A 15,737-nucleotide genomic window follows, 5' to 3' on the forward strand; every position below is an offset into this window, starting at 1 on the left:
GAGAATGGGTCTATTAATGAACGCAAGCCTAACATGTAAAAGTCTAAAGGCAAAAGCATGACGTAAGCACCATTACTGTGCTACTTAAAACATGACCTCTTGATAAACACTGGAGAAATGATTTTATTTACAACAGCTCTACATGTAAACCATTCGAACTGGCATGGTTGGTAACATTCTTAAGAAATCTGTTAGAGAAACAGAAAGTGGCTTTAAAACAGTCAGAAGTACTTACAATCCAACAGACTAAAATGTGTTCTGATGTTGAAGTGAACATACCAAATGTCAGTACCTTTAGGATATTTAGGATTCAAGTTAATACACCGTTACCACATCCTTATTCGCCTTTAATTCATGACATGTTACATATTTGGGCTGGGAGACGAGCTAAAAAATCTTGAGAGAAATTTGCATTGATTTCACAACAAACCGCAGTTGTTGCCAAGTAGATTTTAAGGGCACGTTTACACAACACGGAACACGGGGTGACCCAATTTTCAAACCGATTCCCTCCAAATGGATCTACAAAAATGACCAAATAAAGCTGTATTCTGCTGCTAGGCCAGTAGATGGTGAAGTCACTTTTTAAAGAAACTACACACCTATTTTAACGATCTGGGTGCATGGCAAAGAGTTTGCTAGTTTAACGACGGGATAGACTTGGCGCATAGTCCAAAAAGGTTGTATCTAGTCTCTTAAAGAGTCATGGATGTGTTTTGGGCGTTCAACGAACCATTCAGAGTGTCATCTCCCATTCCCTTTAAAAGCCAGTTGTGCTTGCGCCATGGCGATTCACTATTTTTAAAGCTACACTGTGTGATATTTTCTCCCATCTAGCAGTGTAAAGGTATATGACCATCCAGTGAATATTAGTTTCTGTTCCTCTCAATTCTGATTTCGTTTTAACTCCTATGGTGGCCGATTTAGTCCAAGATTAACATGGCTTCCAGTTCGACCTCGTTCATGAGTGCCATCGAGTGTTAAAATGCAAAAAGCGAAGCCTGAATTTACGGGTATGTCCCTCTCTGGCTAATGTACTTTCAAGATGGAGGAGCAACATGGCGACGGCATTCGAACCCCTCACCCGTATGTCTTTCAATGGCATATTATAAACTTACGAGAATACTTTATTACTTGAAAGAAGTAAATATACATTAATGAGCACATATATTTTTAAAAGAACTAAGTGTTTTTAGCTAAGAATAAACTAAAAAAGTTACACAGTGTAGCTTTAATGGAGGAAAGACAACGCTTCTCCAGAGAGGAAACCGATCTGCTTGTCCAATGACATCTGCTTGCTTATCATTACTGCAAGTAGGTAGGCTAATTCTGATACAATGACTATCCATTATGACTAATAATCTTTTAATCCTTTTTATTTTCCCTATGTGTGTAATAAGCGTTGTGCACCGGCCTATAGGCGCATATTACGAACACACCTTTAAATAACAAAAAATGCTGCGCTATTGACTTTAGAGCTGGTTTTGTTGGTCAGTGGCACAGTCGTTTTCAGTTCCTCAAAATAGCAACACACCAAAAATGCGCCTGAACACACCTGGTTTACAGACCAGCACGCCCATGGGTGAACAGATTGACCCGAGTGCATTTGCTATTTAAACAACGTGCTGGACGTGAAAATTATATCTGCTTCAGACTAAACTAGCACACAAAAAAAAAAACACTTGCGTCAAGTCTGGCATTGTATGTATGATGGGGCCTATAGACTGAACACGTTTCATAAATTTCACGTGTATTTGTAGTTAAAAAGACAACATTGGTATCATTTTCAAAAATGTGCACTTTGCACTCATTTTCAAAAATGTGTGTTTTCAGGCCCTCAAAACAACGAAGACGTGTAAATGAACGAACAAAACGCATAAAAAGTTTTTTGTTTTCTGTTGAAAAGAGGATCATGTAAACATGCACATGTTTGAAGTAAAAAGTAAAATACCGTAAAAATCCACAACGGTTCCCTCTGTGGACACTAGGAAATATATTAAATCATTTTTATTTATGTGCACATTAGTAAAAAAAAAAAATATTCCCAACTGTTCATATATTTTTACTACAACATTTAAAATGATGTGAAATGCCAAACGGAGGCTTTTATGTATATTTTTCAGTGACGGTGCTGAGTCGAAGAAAATCTAATTATTAGTTATGGCTAAAAGATCATTGCAAATGTTGTTTCCTTTTATACTGAAGACAAAATGTATACATTTTTATAACTATTTAATATATTTCCCAGCCTTATTACATAATATGTATGCAATTTTAACATGTTTGTTCAGCATAGAAGTGAAAGAACAACAACTCAAAGTTACAAAATATAAAGGCACAATGAACTAGCAGACGAAAGGATCATTTCGGAGTAAAGAAACACTTGCAGTCAAGTTGCACAGACAGCAGGAATAGAGACAAGGAAATTCTTCGACAGCTGTAGTGAGTGTGACGTGTAATAGATGCAATGTCAGAGGATATGCAACACATTGGTCTTCCTATTCCTTGATGGTTCATCGTACCACATGTGACTTGGAGTTCAGCAAGTAAATGGATGTTCAGCTTTCACAAGTGGCATTTGACACCCTGGAGGAAAGGGGGAGGATGGGCGCTAGAATTACAGGCCTGGATCTTATCCATCTCTCCATCTCTCCCTTTCCCATGTTGGCTCTTTCTCTTCCCTCTTTCCTTCAGCAGCTGCAGCCATCGCTGGTAGACGCAGGTCTGTCATCTCTTAGTTTGATCTGGTCAGGGAAATCATACGTGTCCACTGTCTCCTGCAAGATAGATTCATTTCAGATTAAGATTAAGTGTTTACGTAACGGCAAAGCCCTGCCAGTTAAACAGAAAATTCTGTGATCATTTACTCTCCCGCATGACATTCTTTTGTGAAAATCAAAAAAGGACAAATTTTGCAGAATGTTCATGCTGCACTTTTCCATGAAATAAACACATAACAGCCTGAACATTACAAGCTCCAAAAAGTTTTCCGCAGCAGGTTTGAGCTTCTGCAAGAACCAATGGGGTTCATTCTTGTGTTACGCAGCACGTTTGAGCTTCATCGAGAACCAATGAGGTTCATTCTCGTGTTACGCGACACGTTTGAGCTTCAGCGAGAACCAATGAGGTTCATTCTCGTGTTACGCAGCACATTTGAGCTTCTGCGAGAACCAATGAGGTTCATTCTCGTGTTTCGCAGCACGTTTGAGCTTCTGCAAGAACCAATGAGGTTCATTCTCGTGTTACGCAGCACGTTTGAGCTTCTGCGAGAACCAATGAGGTTCATTCTCGTGTTACGCAGCACGTTAGAGCTTCAGCAAGAACCAATGAGGTTCATTCTCGTGTTACGCAGCACGTTAGAGCTTCAGCAAGAACCAATGAGGTTCATTCTCGTGTTACGCAGCAGGTTTGAGCTTCAGCAAGAACCAATGAGGTTCATTCTCGTGTTACGCAGCACGTTAGAGCTTCAGCAAGAACCAATGAGGTTCATTCTCGTGTTACGCAGCAGGTTTGAGCTTCTGCAAGAACCAATGAGGTTCATTCTCGTGTTACGCAGCACGTTTGAGCTTCAGCAAGAACCAATGAGGTTCATTCTCGTGTTACGCATCACGTTTGTGCTTCTGCAAGAACCAATGAGGTTCATTCTCGTGTTACGCAGCACATTTGAGATTCAGCAAGAACCAATGAGGTTCATTCTCCTGTTACGCAGCACATTTGAGATTCAGCAAGAACCAATGAGGTTCATTCTCGTGTTACGCAGCAGGTTTGAGCTTCTGCAAGAACCAATGAGGTTCATTCTCCTGTTACGCAGCACGTTTGAGCTTCAGCAAGAACCAATGAGGTTCATTCTCCTGTTACGCAGCACGTTTGAGCTTCAGCGAGAACCAATGAGGTTCATTCTCGTGTTACGCAGCACGTTTGAGCTTCAGCGAGAACCAATGAGGTTCATTCTCGTGTTACGCAGCACGTTTGAGCTTCAGCGAGAACCAATGAGGTTCATTCTCGTGTTACGCAGCACGTTTGAGCTTCAGCGAGAACCAATGAGGTTCATTCTCGTGTTACGCAGCACGTTTGAGCTTCAGCGAGAACCAATGAGGTTCATTCTCGTGTTACGCAGCACGTTTGAGCTTCAGCGAGAACCAATGAGGTTCACTCTCATGTTGGTTGAGTTGGATCAGGAAGTGTCTTTGCGAGGTAGCTTGATCCTAAATAATTAACAGAATAATGGTAATAAAACAAATTATGAATAGGATAAAAAAATAGGGGTGTAATGGATCGTAGTTGATCCATAATGGAACGCATTTGATATGCGGATTAATTGCAGAGTTGAATGAAAGTTTATCATTTGCATGCGTTTAATCGATTTTAAAGCATTCAAGTGCAAGAATACACAATCCGGAAATTGCTCGAAAGCACAGAATTAATTTCTTTTTGTGCTTGAAGAGACACCAACACGCAAAACATGTCAAAATTTGAGGATCACGGTAACACAATCGCTTATGTCTTAAGTGAACATAAACTGAGAAAGAAAACAGCTGCGTATTATTATATTGGACATGTGCATTAGGTGTTAAAGCGACAGCAGATAATATACCTTTGTAATACAGCACATGAGTTGTAGAAACTACTTTTATGGTGCTTTTTGTTATATCATCTTATATCAAACAGGATCTCTACCTGTTTAAGTGCATTGCGGGCGATGGTTTGGAAGGCCTGCTCCACGTTAATGGCTTCTTTGGCGCTGGTCTCGAAATAGGGGATGTTGTTCTTACTCAGACACCATGCTTGTGCTCGCTTTGTTGTCACCTGTTCAAAATAAAAAGGATTTTGGAATGAAATTATGAATTCAATCTGAAAAATTTACAATCAAAATATGGCTTTTAATTATTTGATTATGTCACTTAATATTCTCTTGATAGAAAAGTGCTAGGTTGTGTAGATTGGCTGATAATTGCCTATTCAAGCTATTTTGCTTTATTAAGTTTTAAATATGGATATTTTTCTTACTCAAACACACCACTTTGCTTCAGAGGGCCTTTATTAAATTGAAAATAGTTTTTTAACTTTTTATTTCTTTAAAGATTCCTGGCAAAAATGTATCACGGATTCCATAAAAACATTAATCAGCAGAGCGGGCTTCAGAAATGTTTCTTGAGCATCAAATCCTTATATTAGAATGATTTGTGAAGGATCATGTGACACTGAAGACTGGAATAATGATGCTGAAAATTCAGCTTTGACCACAGGATTAAAAGCCACAGCATTATGCCTGATGGCGCAATGCGCACAGGTCAAGCATTTTGATGCAAACAGTTCAAACTATTTCAGCGTTGCCCTCATTTGCAGCTGACCTTTCTAAGCACAATCTTCTTGACACAAAGATCAAAACAAGATGGCACGACAGAACACCAAAGGCAGATCCTGACATTCAGAGAAAATAAATGTGCTTTCTGAGAAGCATCAAAGAAAACCGCTCACTATTTTCATTGCTGACCATACGAGCGTCCAGTTTGCTTGCTAACAAGCGACCTTGTTCAATCATTCCGCCATGACACTGCCAGCAATGCTTTACATGTGGAGGTCAAAGCGGCTCTGAAACCCCAACGTAAAGGACTTCAATCTTGTCTGAATTTTTTATCTTTTATATACTGTCAGCTATTTATTGGCTATTTTAACTTAAGCATGTTTTATGTACACTACTTCTCAAAAGTTTTGGCCTGGTTAGATTTTTTTATGTAGTTGGGGTCTCTTTTCCGCACCAAAGCTGCATTTATTTGAGCATAAATACAGTGAAAACAGGAATATTGTGAATTATTATTTCAATATAAAATAACTGTTTTCTATTTGAATATGTAAGTTCAAATATGATTTATTCCTGTGATCAAAACTGAATTTTCAGCATCATTCCTCCAGTCTTCAGTGTCACATGATCCTAATATGAGAATTCATTTGATACTCAAGAAACATTTATTATTAATATGAAAACAGTTAATATTTATATGGAATCCACAATACATTTGTTTTAGGATTCTTTAAAGAATAAAGCTTGAAAGAACAGCATTCATTTGATCTTAAATAGTCTTTTACTGTCACTTTTGATACATTTTGGGGAAAAACGCATGGCTTCGCTTTCAGAAGGGCTTTATTAACCCCCTGGAGCCGTGTGGAGCAGTTATATGATGGATGGATGTACTTTTACGGGCTTACCATACACTCCCACTATAAAGCTTGTAAAGTAAAGAACTAACACTTTAAAAGGGTGGTTGCATGCGATATCACTTTTTCAACTTTAGTTAGTGTAATGTTGCTGCTTGAGCATAAACAGTATCTGCAAAGTTCAATGCAAACAGAAATATTGTCTTTTAAAGTTACGGCAGTTTATTGCCTACAAAAACGGCCGGTTTGGACTACAACGAGCTTCTTCCTGGTTGGTGAGATCATAAACCCTTGCTAGTCTCCGTAGATGTGACTTCTGCCCGTAATGGGAAGGGGCGTGGCGTTTCACTTCAGCCAATAAAAATACAGGAAACTACATTTGGCCATCTAACCAATCTAAGACCATTGCGTTTTTCGGATGGATGGGCTTCATAGAAGCAGGAAGCAAACGAGACGTTCGAAGGACAGTGGAGACAGCGGTGTGGGATAAAGGTCAAATGTAAACAAATATGCGTTTAAAAAAAAGAAGAAGTATTAAGACATGTTATATTGCGCCCCATAAACATACAAAGCCTAGAAAAAAACCCACAGAACCACCCCTTTAAATCCATAACTCGACCATTGAAAAGCCCATTGCTCAAGCACACAATCTACTAATTTTCAACTCTTTAAAAGTGTGACATTCATAACCATCCTAGCATTGGCGCTCCTTTTGGTCTGTCCACTGACCTGTCGGTTCTCCAGGTCGATTTTGTTTCCTAGCACAACAAAGGGGAAGTTCTCCGGGTCACGTGGACTGGCCTGAATGAGAAACTCATCCCTCCAGCTGTCCATGGTCTTAAATGTAGTGGGCGCCGTGACATCATAGACCAGCACGCAACAGTCCGCCCCTCTGTAGAAAGCCACGCCCAGAGATTGAAACCGCTCCTGACCTGCTGTGTCCCAAATCTGAAGGAAGAAAATCAAATTAGTTACACTGCAAAAACCCACTAGACAAGCAAAAATAATTGTCTTGTTTTGGGGGGAAAAAATTACTCTTAGAGTTTAGAAAATTACTATTAGAGTTTTTGCTTACTATAAGCAAAATAATCTGCCAATGGGGTAAGCAAAATAATCTTGTTTTCTGTTTGAATTAAGATTATTTTGCTTACCCCACTGGCAGATTATTTTGCTTATTTTAAGCAAAAACTCTCTTAATTTTGAGTTATTTTTCCCCCAAACAAGACAATTACTTTTGCTAGTCTAGTAAATACTTCTTATTTTAACAATTTTTAGATATTTGGACTAGAAACAAGACAAAAATACTAAAAGTAAGAAAATAATTTTTTGCAGTGTATGGTAAATAACACTTAATAATACTTGCTACTATATTATTTGACTTTATCTGCATTTAAAAAAAAAAGATTTAGTTCACTTTAAAATTAAAATCCTCCATCTCATTCAAGATGTTTATGTCTTTCTTTCTTCAATCAAAAAGAAATTACGTTTTTTGAGGAAAACATTCCAGGATTAATGGACTTCAATGGGAACCAACGGTTGAAGGTCCGAGTCAATGCAGTTTCAGAGGAAGAGCTTCAGAGGCTCTGCACGATCCCAGACGAGGAATAGGCTCTTGTCTAGACAAACCATCGGTCGTTTTAAAAAACATTTATGTACTTTTTAACCTCAAATGCATGACCTCTGTGTTGTTTTTCTTCTTTTCGGCGTATGAAGTCATCACGTCGGTGGTAGGTGGAAGTATTGCCTGAGTGTTACAACTAACGTGCAAAGACCAAATCAAATGCCCTTTACAAAAATAAAGGTAAAACAACGATGTCTGACAATTTTAAAGCTGGAGGAGAACATGAGATTTTAGGCTCTGTGTTGTTACTTCCACCGTGACCTTTCCGACATGATGACGTCATACACCATAAAGCAGCAAAACAAAACAAAAGTTGTGCATTTTAGGTTATAAAGTATATAAATAAGTTGTTATTTTTTTAAATGGCCGATGGTTTGTCTAGATGAGAGCCTATTCCTCGTCTGGGATCGTGCAGAGCCTCTGAAGCTCTTCCTCTGAAACTGCATTGATTTAGGTCTTCAAACTTTTGGTTCCCATTGAAGTCCATTATGTGGAGAAAAATCCTGGAATGTTTTCCTCAAAAACGTAATTTCTTTTCGACTGAAGAAAGAAAGACATGAACATCTTGAATGAGATGGGGGTCAGTAAACTATCAGGAAATGTTCATTTTGAAGTGAACTAATCCTTTAATAATGCAGCACAGCCTCTTCAACAGTATTGGTTAAATATAACACTTTCAGTATCTATCCTTGAGCTGTCCATCTCTTAAAGACTAATAAGGTTTTCAGAAATGTATTCATTAACAAAGTAATTATGCGTAACTGCTCAGACATAACTACAATATTTTATTGTTATAATAATTAGTATTTATTAACACATTATTTTACAGGAATAACTTCACAAGCACTGCTTGTTTGGGCATGATTGAGGGATCTGCATCACATGACTGGTCATACCGGTTAGAAATCATGCAAACACAACATGAAACTTCGCTTTCAGGGAAATACCAGACTAAATGTGACTTATTTATCTCACATGACTGGCATATTGAAACAGAAAAACATTTGCATTAGAATGAGTGTAAAACTTCCTGCCGATCAGCTATGAGTTATTACAGAGATTTCATATATTTTGAGATGACTGTACTGCCTATCACGCAGAGCCTTTAACCACATCACATGACCAGACATGATTACTGCCATGAGGCATTGCACACAAAATAATGGTTGTTAAGGAAATGACATCATCGTCCTCAAAACACGCAGGCCTTTTATTCTTTCTGAGCAGTTTCCAAACAATTCATATAATAGCTCAAATGACTGCTATAATACATGGGTGAATCTGATGTAAATATTCAATAAATATTACGAAAGTATGGTAACTCTAGTTTAGGGTCCAATTCTCACTATTAACGAGTTGCCTATTATCATGCTTATTGCTAGATATTGGCTGTTTATTAGTACTTGTAAAGCACATGTTAATGCCTTATTCTAGGTAGTATTACGTAGCGAGTCCTACCAAAACCTAAACTTAACTACCTTAATATTAATAAGCAGTTATTAGAAATTTGAGGCAAAAGCCGTAGTTTAAAGGGGTGATGAATTGAGAAAAGAACTTTCCCTTGAGCTTTTGATATATAAAAGGTCATGTTAATATAAGAATATCCTGTAAGTTCACGTGGGGAAGACCGCTTGTGTGTTCGCTTCATTTCACTGCGCAATCGTTTGTAAACAAGTCTCAGGTGGATTTGCAGACACAATGTTGTGCCTTCTATATTAGAGCCGACAGGAATGGTGCAACACACTTATGTGAGTAAAACGTCTTTATTATATGTAATAGTAGACATAGGGCTGTACCAGACCAAAACGTAGGCCTGTCAGCAGAAATTCTTTATTGATCTGGGCATGCACTATTGCATTTGTGTGTGTGTGTGTGTGTGTGTGTGTGTGCGGTTCGCGCTTATATCGCCTGATCATGCGGGTGCGGGCCATGTAATACAATCGCGGGTGGAAATAAATCATTGTGTTTGTTTGATAAAGACAAGTTGCAGTTACCACTTTCAAAATAATCTCCCTCATGTGAACTGAACTGTCAGGGGCATAGTAATGACAGGAGCTGAAGCTCATTAAATATGCAAATCTTATCCCATCCTAGCCGTGGGCGTTTACTTCCAAGTCTTCAGTGCTGCACGCCCATCAAAACCCAGCGTTTAGAAGACAGCCTCAAAACCAGTGTAGAAAATAGCCTATTACTTATTAGTTATGGTGATTTTGAATGTAAAAACCGCACAAACGTCACTAGTTGACCTTTATAAGTATAAAAAAAAGAAGAAAAGCCAGGTTATGACACCTTTAATAGTGAGAATTGGACTGCAAGTTAAAGTGTGACATTAAGTATTTATTTACTCCCAAATCAAAGGCAAAAGTATTTATTGATTTTTTTTTATTTGGCATGTAAATTTCCATAAGTAATTTAACTTATTAACTAGTCTTTGTGTATTTCTATCCCTCTTGCCTCTTGCCTAGCTTTGCTTGTGTCAACATGCTGCAAGTGAGTCTCTTGTTTGATAGTGATAGTCAATAGTGATAGGAGAAACAAAACTTTTACAAACTCTGAATCAATTAAACCGATTACTTTGCAGAATGAATCACTGTTTCGAAGCGCTTGAAATGTCTTTATAATATGTGATATTTTATTAAATTGTAGGGCTTGTTTTGTTAATTTTATGAAGGGCGTGGTTATTCAAACCAAAACGATACTTTGATCTACAAATAGATCATTTTATTATACAAATGTGTCATTAAATGTGTCAAATTTATAAACTTGATCAGAGATTAGGGTTAAAAAAAATCATCTCCCTTTAATGGCGAAACATTGCAATTTTGAAATAATTGTGACATAAAGCCACGTTTACCAAAGTCACAAGACTTGCCAAGGTTTCAAAGCTTCATGAAAGAACTCAAAAGTTTTTTTGGGTTATATTTTCTATAGGATAATAAATTGTTTTATCAATTTTTTTCTCAAATGTTGCATATTGCAAGAAAAGCTGCTTAAAATCATGGGTATTTAGCACTATATAAATTAAATGAAACATATAAATACAATTATTATTATTATTTTTTTAGAATGAAGTGTGGCATTTCTTTGAGAGATTCACCCATATATAAGTTACACTTCCATTCAAAATGTGGTATTTTTAAATGTTTTTTTTCAGTCTTTTTTCTTTGGTGAGCAGAAATTGTATTTTCTGCTCACCAAGGAATGCATTTATTTTATCAGATATACAGTACTTAATTTAAAATACATGTTTTCTATTTTCATAGATTTTAAAATTGTAATTTATTCAGCATCATTACTCCAGTCATCAGTGTCACATGATCCTTCAAAACCATTCATATGTAGTACTTTTATGGAAAAAATTTATTAACTTTTTCAGGATTCTTTGATGAACAGAAAGTTCAAAAGAACATAATTTATTTGAAATAGAAAACTTTTAACATTATAAAGGTCACTTTTGACTAATTTAATATATCCCTGCTGAATAAAAGTATTAATTTCTTTAAAAAAAATAATTTAAAAAATTGTACTGTCCTCAAATGAAAATGTAATCTTATGTAATAGACAAGGATACAAACCTGCATGGTGACCAGTCTGTCGTCCACCATCACCTCCTTGGTCAGGAAGTCGGCTCCGATAGTGGCCTTATATTGATTACTGAACTTATTATTCACATACTGGTTCATCAAAGAGGTCTTCCCAACTCTGACAAAGACAAACGGGACACAATGATTCAATCGGCAAGGCTTCAGAAACATGCACAAGTAAAATCATTATCTTTGAGCTGCAGTGTTAAAGGGGGGGTGAAACACTCAGTTTCAGTCAATCTCATGTCAATCTTGAGTACCTATAGAGTAGTATTGCATCCTTCATATCTCCGAAAAGTCTTTAGTTTTATTATATTTATAAAAGAAATATGGGCTGTACCGACTCTTTCCGGGAAAAACCGAGCGCCTGGAGGCGTATCGTGTGGGCGGAGCTAAAGAAAGACAAGCGCACAAAGCGGTGACGTCCTCAAGCGTGGAGAAACTCATGGCTATCTCAGCTAATAGAGATAATGATCCAGAATCAAATCTGAGGCTGAAATAAATTGAACTGGAGAAACAGCAACAGCAGGACGTCCGTCTCTGTGGTATGTACTGTATTTAGTGGCCTGTCAACATTAGTGTGTGTTTACTCGCAGTGTATGAGGACATGATTCGGTTTATGGACTATTGTATGCGACTAAACCTTAGCAGTAGCAAGCAAAACGGTTTTGCACGTCAGACTAGTGTAACGTTATATATAGAACAATGGAGTAACCTTAACGCATTTGAATGACGAAGCACGCGATCGTGTCGTTTACTGATGTTTACTCACGTGACGATAGCCGACAGCACAGACATTTGAAGCAGTTTTACTCACCGACTGCTTCCAAAGCAGGACCGAACCTTTATCGCTGGGACCGCTACGTCAAAAACACACTTCTTTGGTATGATTTGGTAAAGTCCTGACAGCAGTGAACAGTGGAGATCCACTTTGCTACGGGACTGAAGCGATGTTGTGAAGCTTCCCGTCATTTCTGCGTTCAAATCGGTTCAAATGCAGCGCTGCCTTCCCAGAATGCTGTGCTGAAGCGTTGAAGTCGCTCGACGTCACCCATAGGAATAAAGTGTATCTGCAGCTGAGTGTGTTTATGGGCGTGCATTTCCTCTCTCTCGCTCTAGTCACGCGCGCACACACCCTACCGGGAGAAGAGCCCGTACGGCCCATACAAGGACCTTCCGCTCTATTAACGTCAAGCCGACCCATACTCGAAAAAAACTCGCCGAAACTTGTGAGAAACCGGAAGGAGTATTTTTGACACAGAAATACTCCATCAAACGTCCAACATTAGTTTTTGAAACTTTGTCTATGTTTAGGATGGGAATCCAAGTCTTTAACAGTGTAAAAAGCTCAGTATGCATGAAACAGCATTTCACCCCCCCCTTTAAAGTTATTCACACAGAGATAGTGTGATTAGCCATCCGGCCTGAGCACATTTTAACTGATGATAGAAAGTCAGGGGAATTCCTTGAGTGATATCAATAGGTGTCATAATACCTTACATAGCTACCTTAAATATAGGCCTACATTACAGAGGACAAAGTGTCCAACTGATAAGAGCATTTGAGCTCTATGAAGCCTGATTATGACAATCTAAACCTCACTGATACCACAAGGATGTTGCGCAAACACTTACCCAGAATCCCCTAGGATGATCACTTTGAGCAGGACCTTCTTACGAGAAGACATGATGTGTAGATGAACGCTACGACACAGAGAAGGATATTAGACAGTAGCAGAAGATACTTCTTTTTCCACAGACAAAAGGTAAACCTACACTGTAAAAAGTGGAACGGCATGTTTGTTATTTGATATAAAAATATTCATGATTCTGATGCTGAAAATACAGAATTATTTTAGACAAATACGCTTGCACTCTTCTAACTAGATGTATTTAAAATAATGTAGGCCACAGAAGACATTTGTCATCATCAGGACCCACAAATATTCCCACACTGCATTATTATACTTTATTTTCAACATTATATATATATTAGTGACACTAAAACTCTCACACTGTAATTTTTATTATGATACATATTGTTGTATTATTTTATTGCAATATATTGTGACACCCCTACATTTAAATATTTATTATTTAATTACTATACTTAATTCATTCGATTAATATATGAATTTTCACGAGGTCACTGATGTTTATCATTTTTATCAGCTGCAGTTCCAAAATACAGGCATGTGACTGTTTATGGCATGTTGATATGTAAAATTATACAATATGTGACCTTGGACCATTAAACCAGTCATAAATCGCAGAAGTATATTTGTGGCAAAAGCCAGCAATACATTGTATGGGACAAAATTACCGATTTTCCTTTTATGCCAAAAACTACTTGGAAATTAAGTAAAGATCATGTTCCATGAAGATATTTTGTAAATTTCCTACCATAAAAAATGTATGATTAGTTGTAATATGAACTGCTAAGGACTTCATTTGGACAGCGATTTTCTCAATATTTATATTTTGTTTTGCACCCTCAGATTACAGATTTTCAAATCACGGCCAAATATTGCCATATTTATACATCATGAAAAAAATAAGCTTTCCATAGATGTATCTATGGAAAGCTTATTTCTTCATGATGTATAGATCTCAATAATAATAATAATAATAATAATAATAATAATAATAATAATAATAATAATAATAATAATAATAATAAAAGACTCTTATGACTTTTTGGTCCAGGGTCATAGACTTTGGTCATGTTATGGATTTATAAAATGGAGGCTGCCAGAACTAATGGATAAAATCAATAATGACAATCAATCATTGATAATAAATGTCATTATCGAAAGGGTCTGTGTTTCTATAGGCCTATTGAATTGCTTTTGCAATGCTCATATTTTATATATTTCCATAGCCTATATTTGCCAAATCCTTACTTGGAAATTAATGTACCAAATAAGCAGACTAATTATAAATCATTTTAAACGGTAGTTTCAGAACTCGTATCAAGATTTGCAATAAATGTCAGTCTGAAACCAAGGGGAAAACGAGCAGCGATCATCAGCCACCTCCAGTATTCAGTGGCAGAAGTACAAAGAATGAATGCACGTGATTCACTGAGTCATGTGACGTCACTGCTGCGAAAAACATGGCAGTTACATTGTAACAATACATTACAGAAACGAAACGGCCATATAAACCACAAAGTATTTGTTCAGGATACAGGGGTACAGAAAATACTAACCAGTCAGAACGATAAGCCTACATATTAATCCATTGTGAAATTAATAAGTGTTAAAAACATACAAAATGTATCTAATTCTCTGCATCAATCACATTTACAGATATTGTGTGGAAAAACAAACTGTCAAGACTGTTTACCTTCTTCGCGTTTACCGTCGTGGGAGTCTTGATATTTCGCTGCGCGTCCAAATCTTCTCAAAAGCGACTGACACAAAAATCACCCAGTGTTTTTAATGATCCAGAAGCACATCAGCTGTTGTCGAGCATTATGTGTTTCTTCCTAGCAGAACAGGACATGACTGTAGAGTCACAAGGGACTGACGCAAAATATTGATGTTCGAATCAGGTTTCAATCGGTTCAATTTAGTGATTCATTCGAACCGATTCGCAAGGAATTTACTTATGTGAGAAAAATACGAGGTAGGCGACACGGTAGAGCGTTTAACAACACAACACACAATGAGTGCAGTTGTTTGTTTTTACTACAAAATATAACATGGAGACTTCCGAATTTTTTTGAGCGATATGCCTCAAATAAAACGGTGACTTAGTTAAATGAACCGTCTGAAAGAACCGATTTGTTCAAATGAATCGGACTTCCTATTACTAGCTCAGCTGGAACCTCGAAAAGCCCTCCCTCATTTTCGAAAATGACTCCAAGATGGCAGGAGGAGGAGAAAATGATTTAAACCACTCTATAGCAGCTTAGTTTATACAGCATTAAACGTTATGTTGATCTGTTCTCGCTTTTTAAATACATACGCACAACAAATCTAAACTAAAAGGCCTAAATCAATATTCGCCGGTTTCCCAAGTATACTGGCAGAAATCTGTATTGTAGAATTAAGCTAGTAAAATTAACACAATTATAGAACTTTCTATGCAATTCAAATATATCTGGATGTGCATTTTTGATAAGTTTAACCGGGAAAAACCAGGACAGGGAGAGGCTCATCCCGTGATCCTCGTCCCTCCCTCTGTCATGTGATTTGTAGCTTACATTTTGATAATTTGTGTCTAATTTCTGACTCATTCACACTTCCTCAGTGCCTATCTATGGCTTACCTAGGCTACTTCCTTAATCATTTGAAATATGATTTTACACAGATATATAGATTCGACGCATTTCAAACATTTTATTTTTATTTTATTTTTTAAATAAATGAA

The 15,737-nt window shown here is 37.2% G+C and overlaps 1 protein-coding gene across 1 annotated transcript; it reads right to left on the minus strand.

The window, feature by feature from the left end:
* Window positions 1-105: 105 nt before the first annotated feature.
* rab7b (RAB7b, member RAS oncogene family) lies at window positions 106-14,884 on the minus strand. The gene is made up of 6 exons (XM_067413041.1): window positions 14,709-14,884; window positions 12,996-13,064; window positions 11,353-11,479; window positions 6,886-7,104; window positions 4,678-4,806; window positions 106-2,777 (listed from the first exon to the last, which is right to left on the minus strand). The coding sequence occupies exons 2-6, from the start codon at window positions 13,046-13,048 to the stop codon at window positions 2,691-2,693; spliced, it is 615 nt and encodes a 204-aa protein (XP_067269142.1). The 5' UTR covers window positions 13,049-13,064; window positions 14,709-14,884; the 3' UTR covers window positions 106-2,690.
* Between the last annotated feature and the right edge of the window lie 853 nt (window positions 14,885-15,737).

Source organism: Pseudorasbora parva, chromosome 13 (genome assembly GCF_024679245.1).
Source record: "Pseudorasbora parva isolate DD20220531a chromosome 13, ASM2467924v1, whole genome shotgun sequence".
Classification (NCBI taxonomy): Eukaryota; Metazoa; Chordata; class Actinopteri; order Cypriniformes; family Gobionidae; genus Pseudorasbora; species Pseudorasbora parva.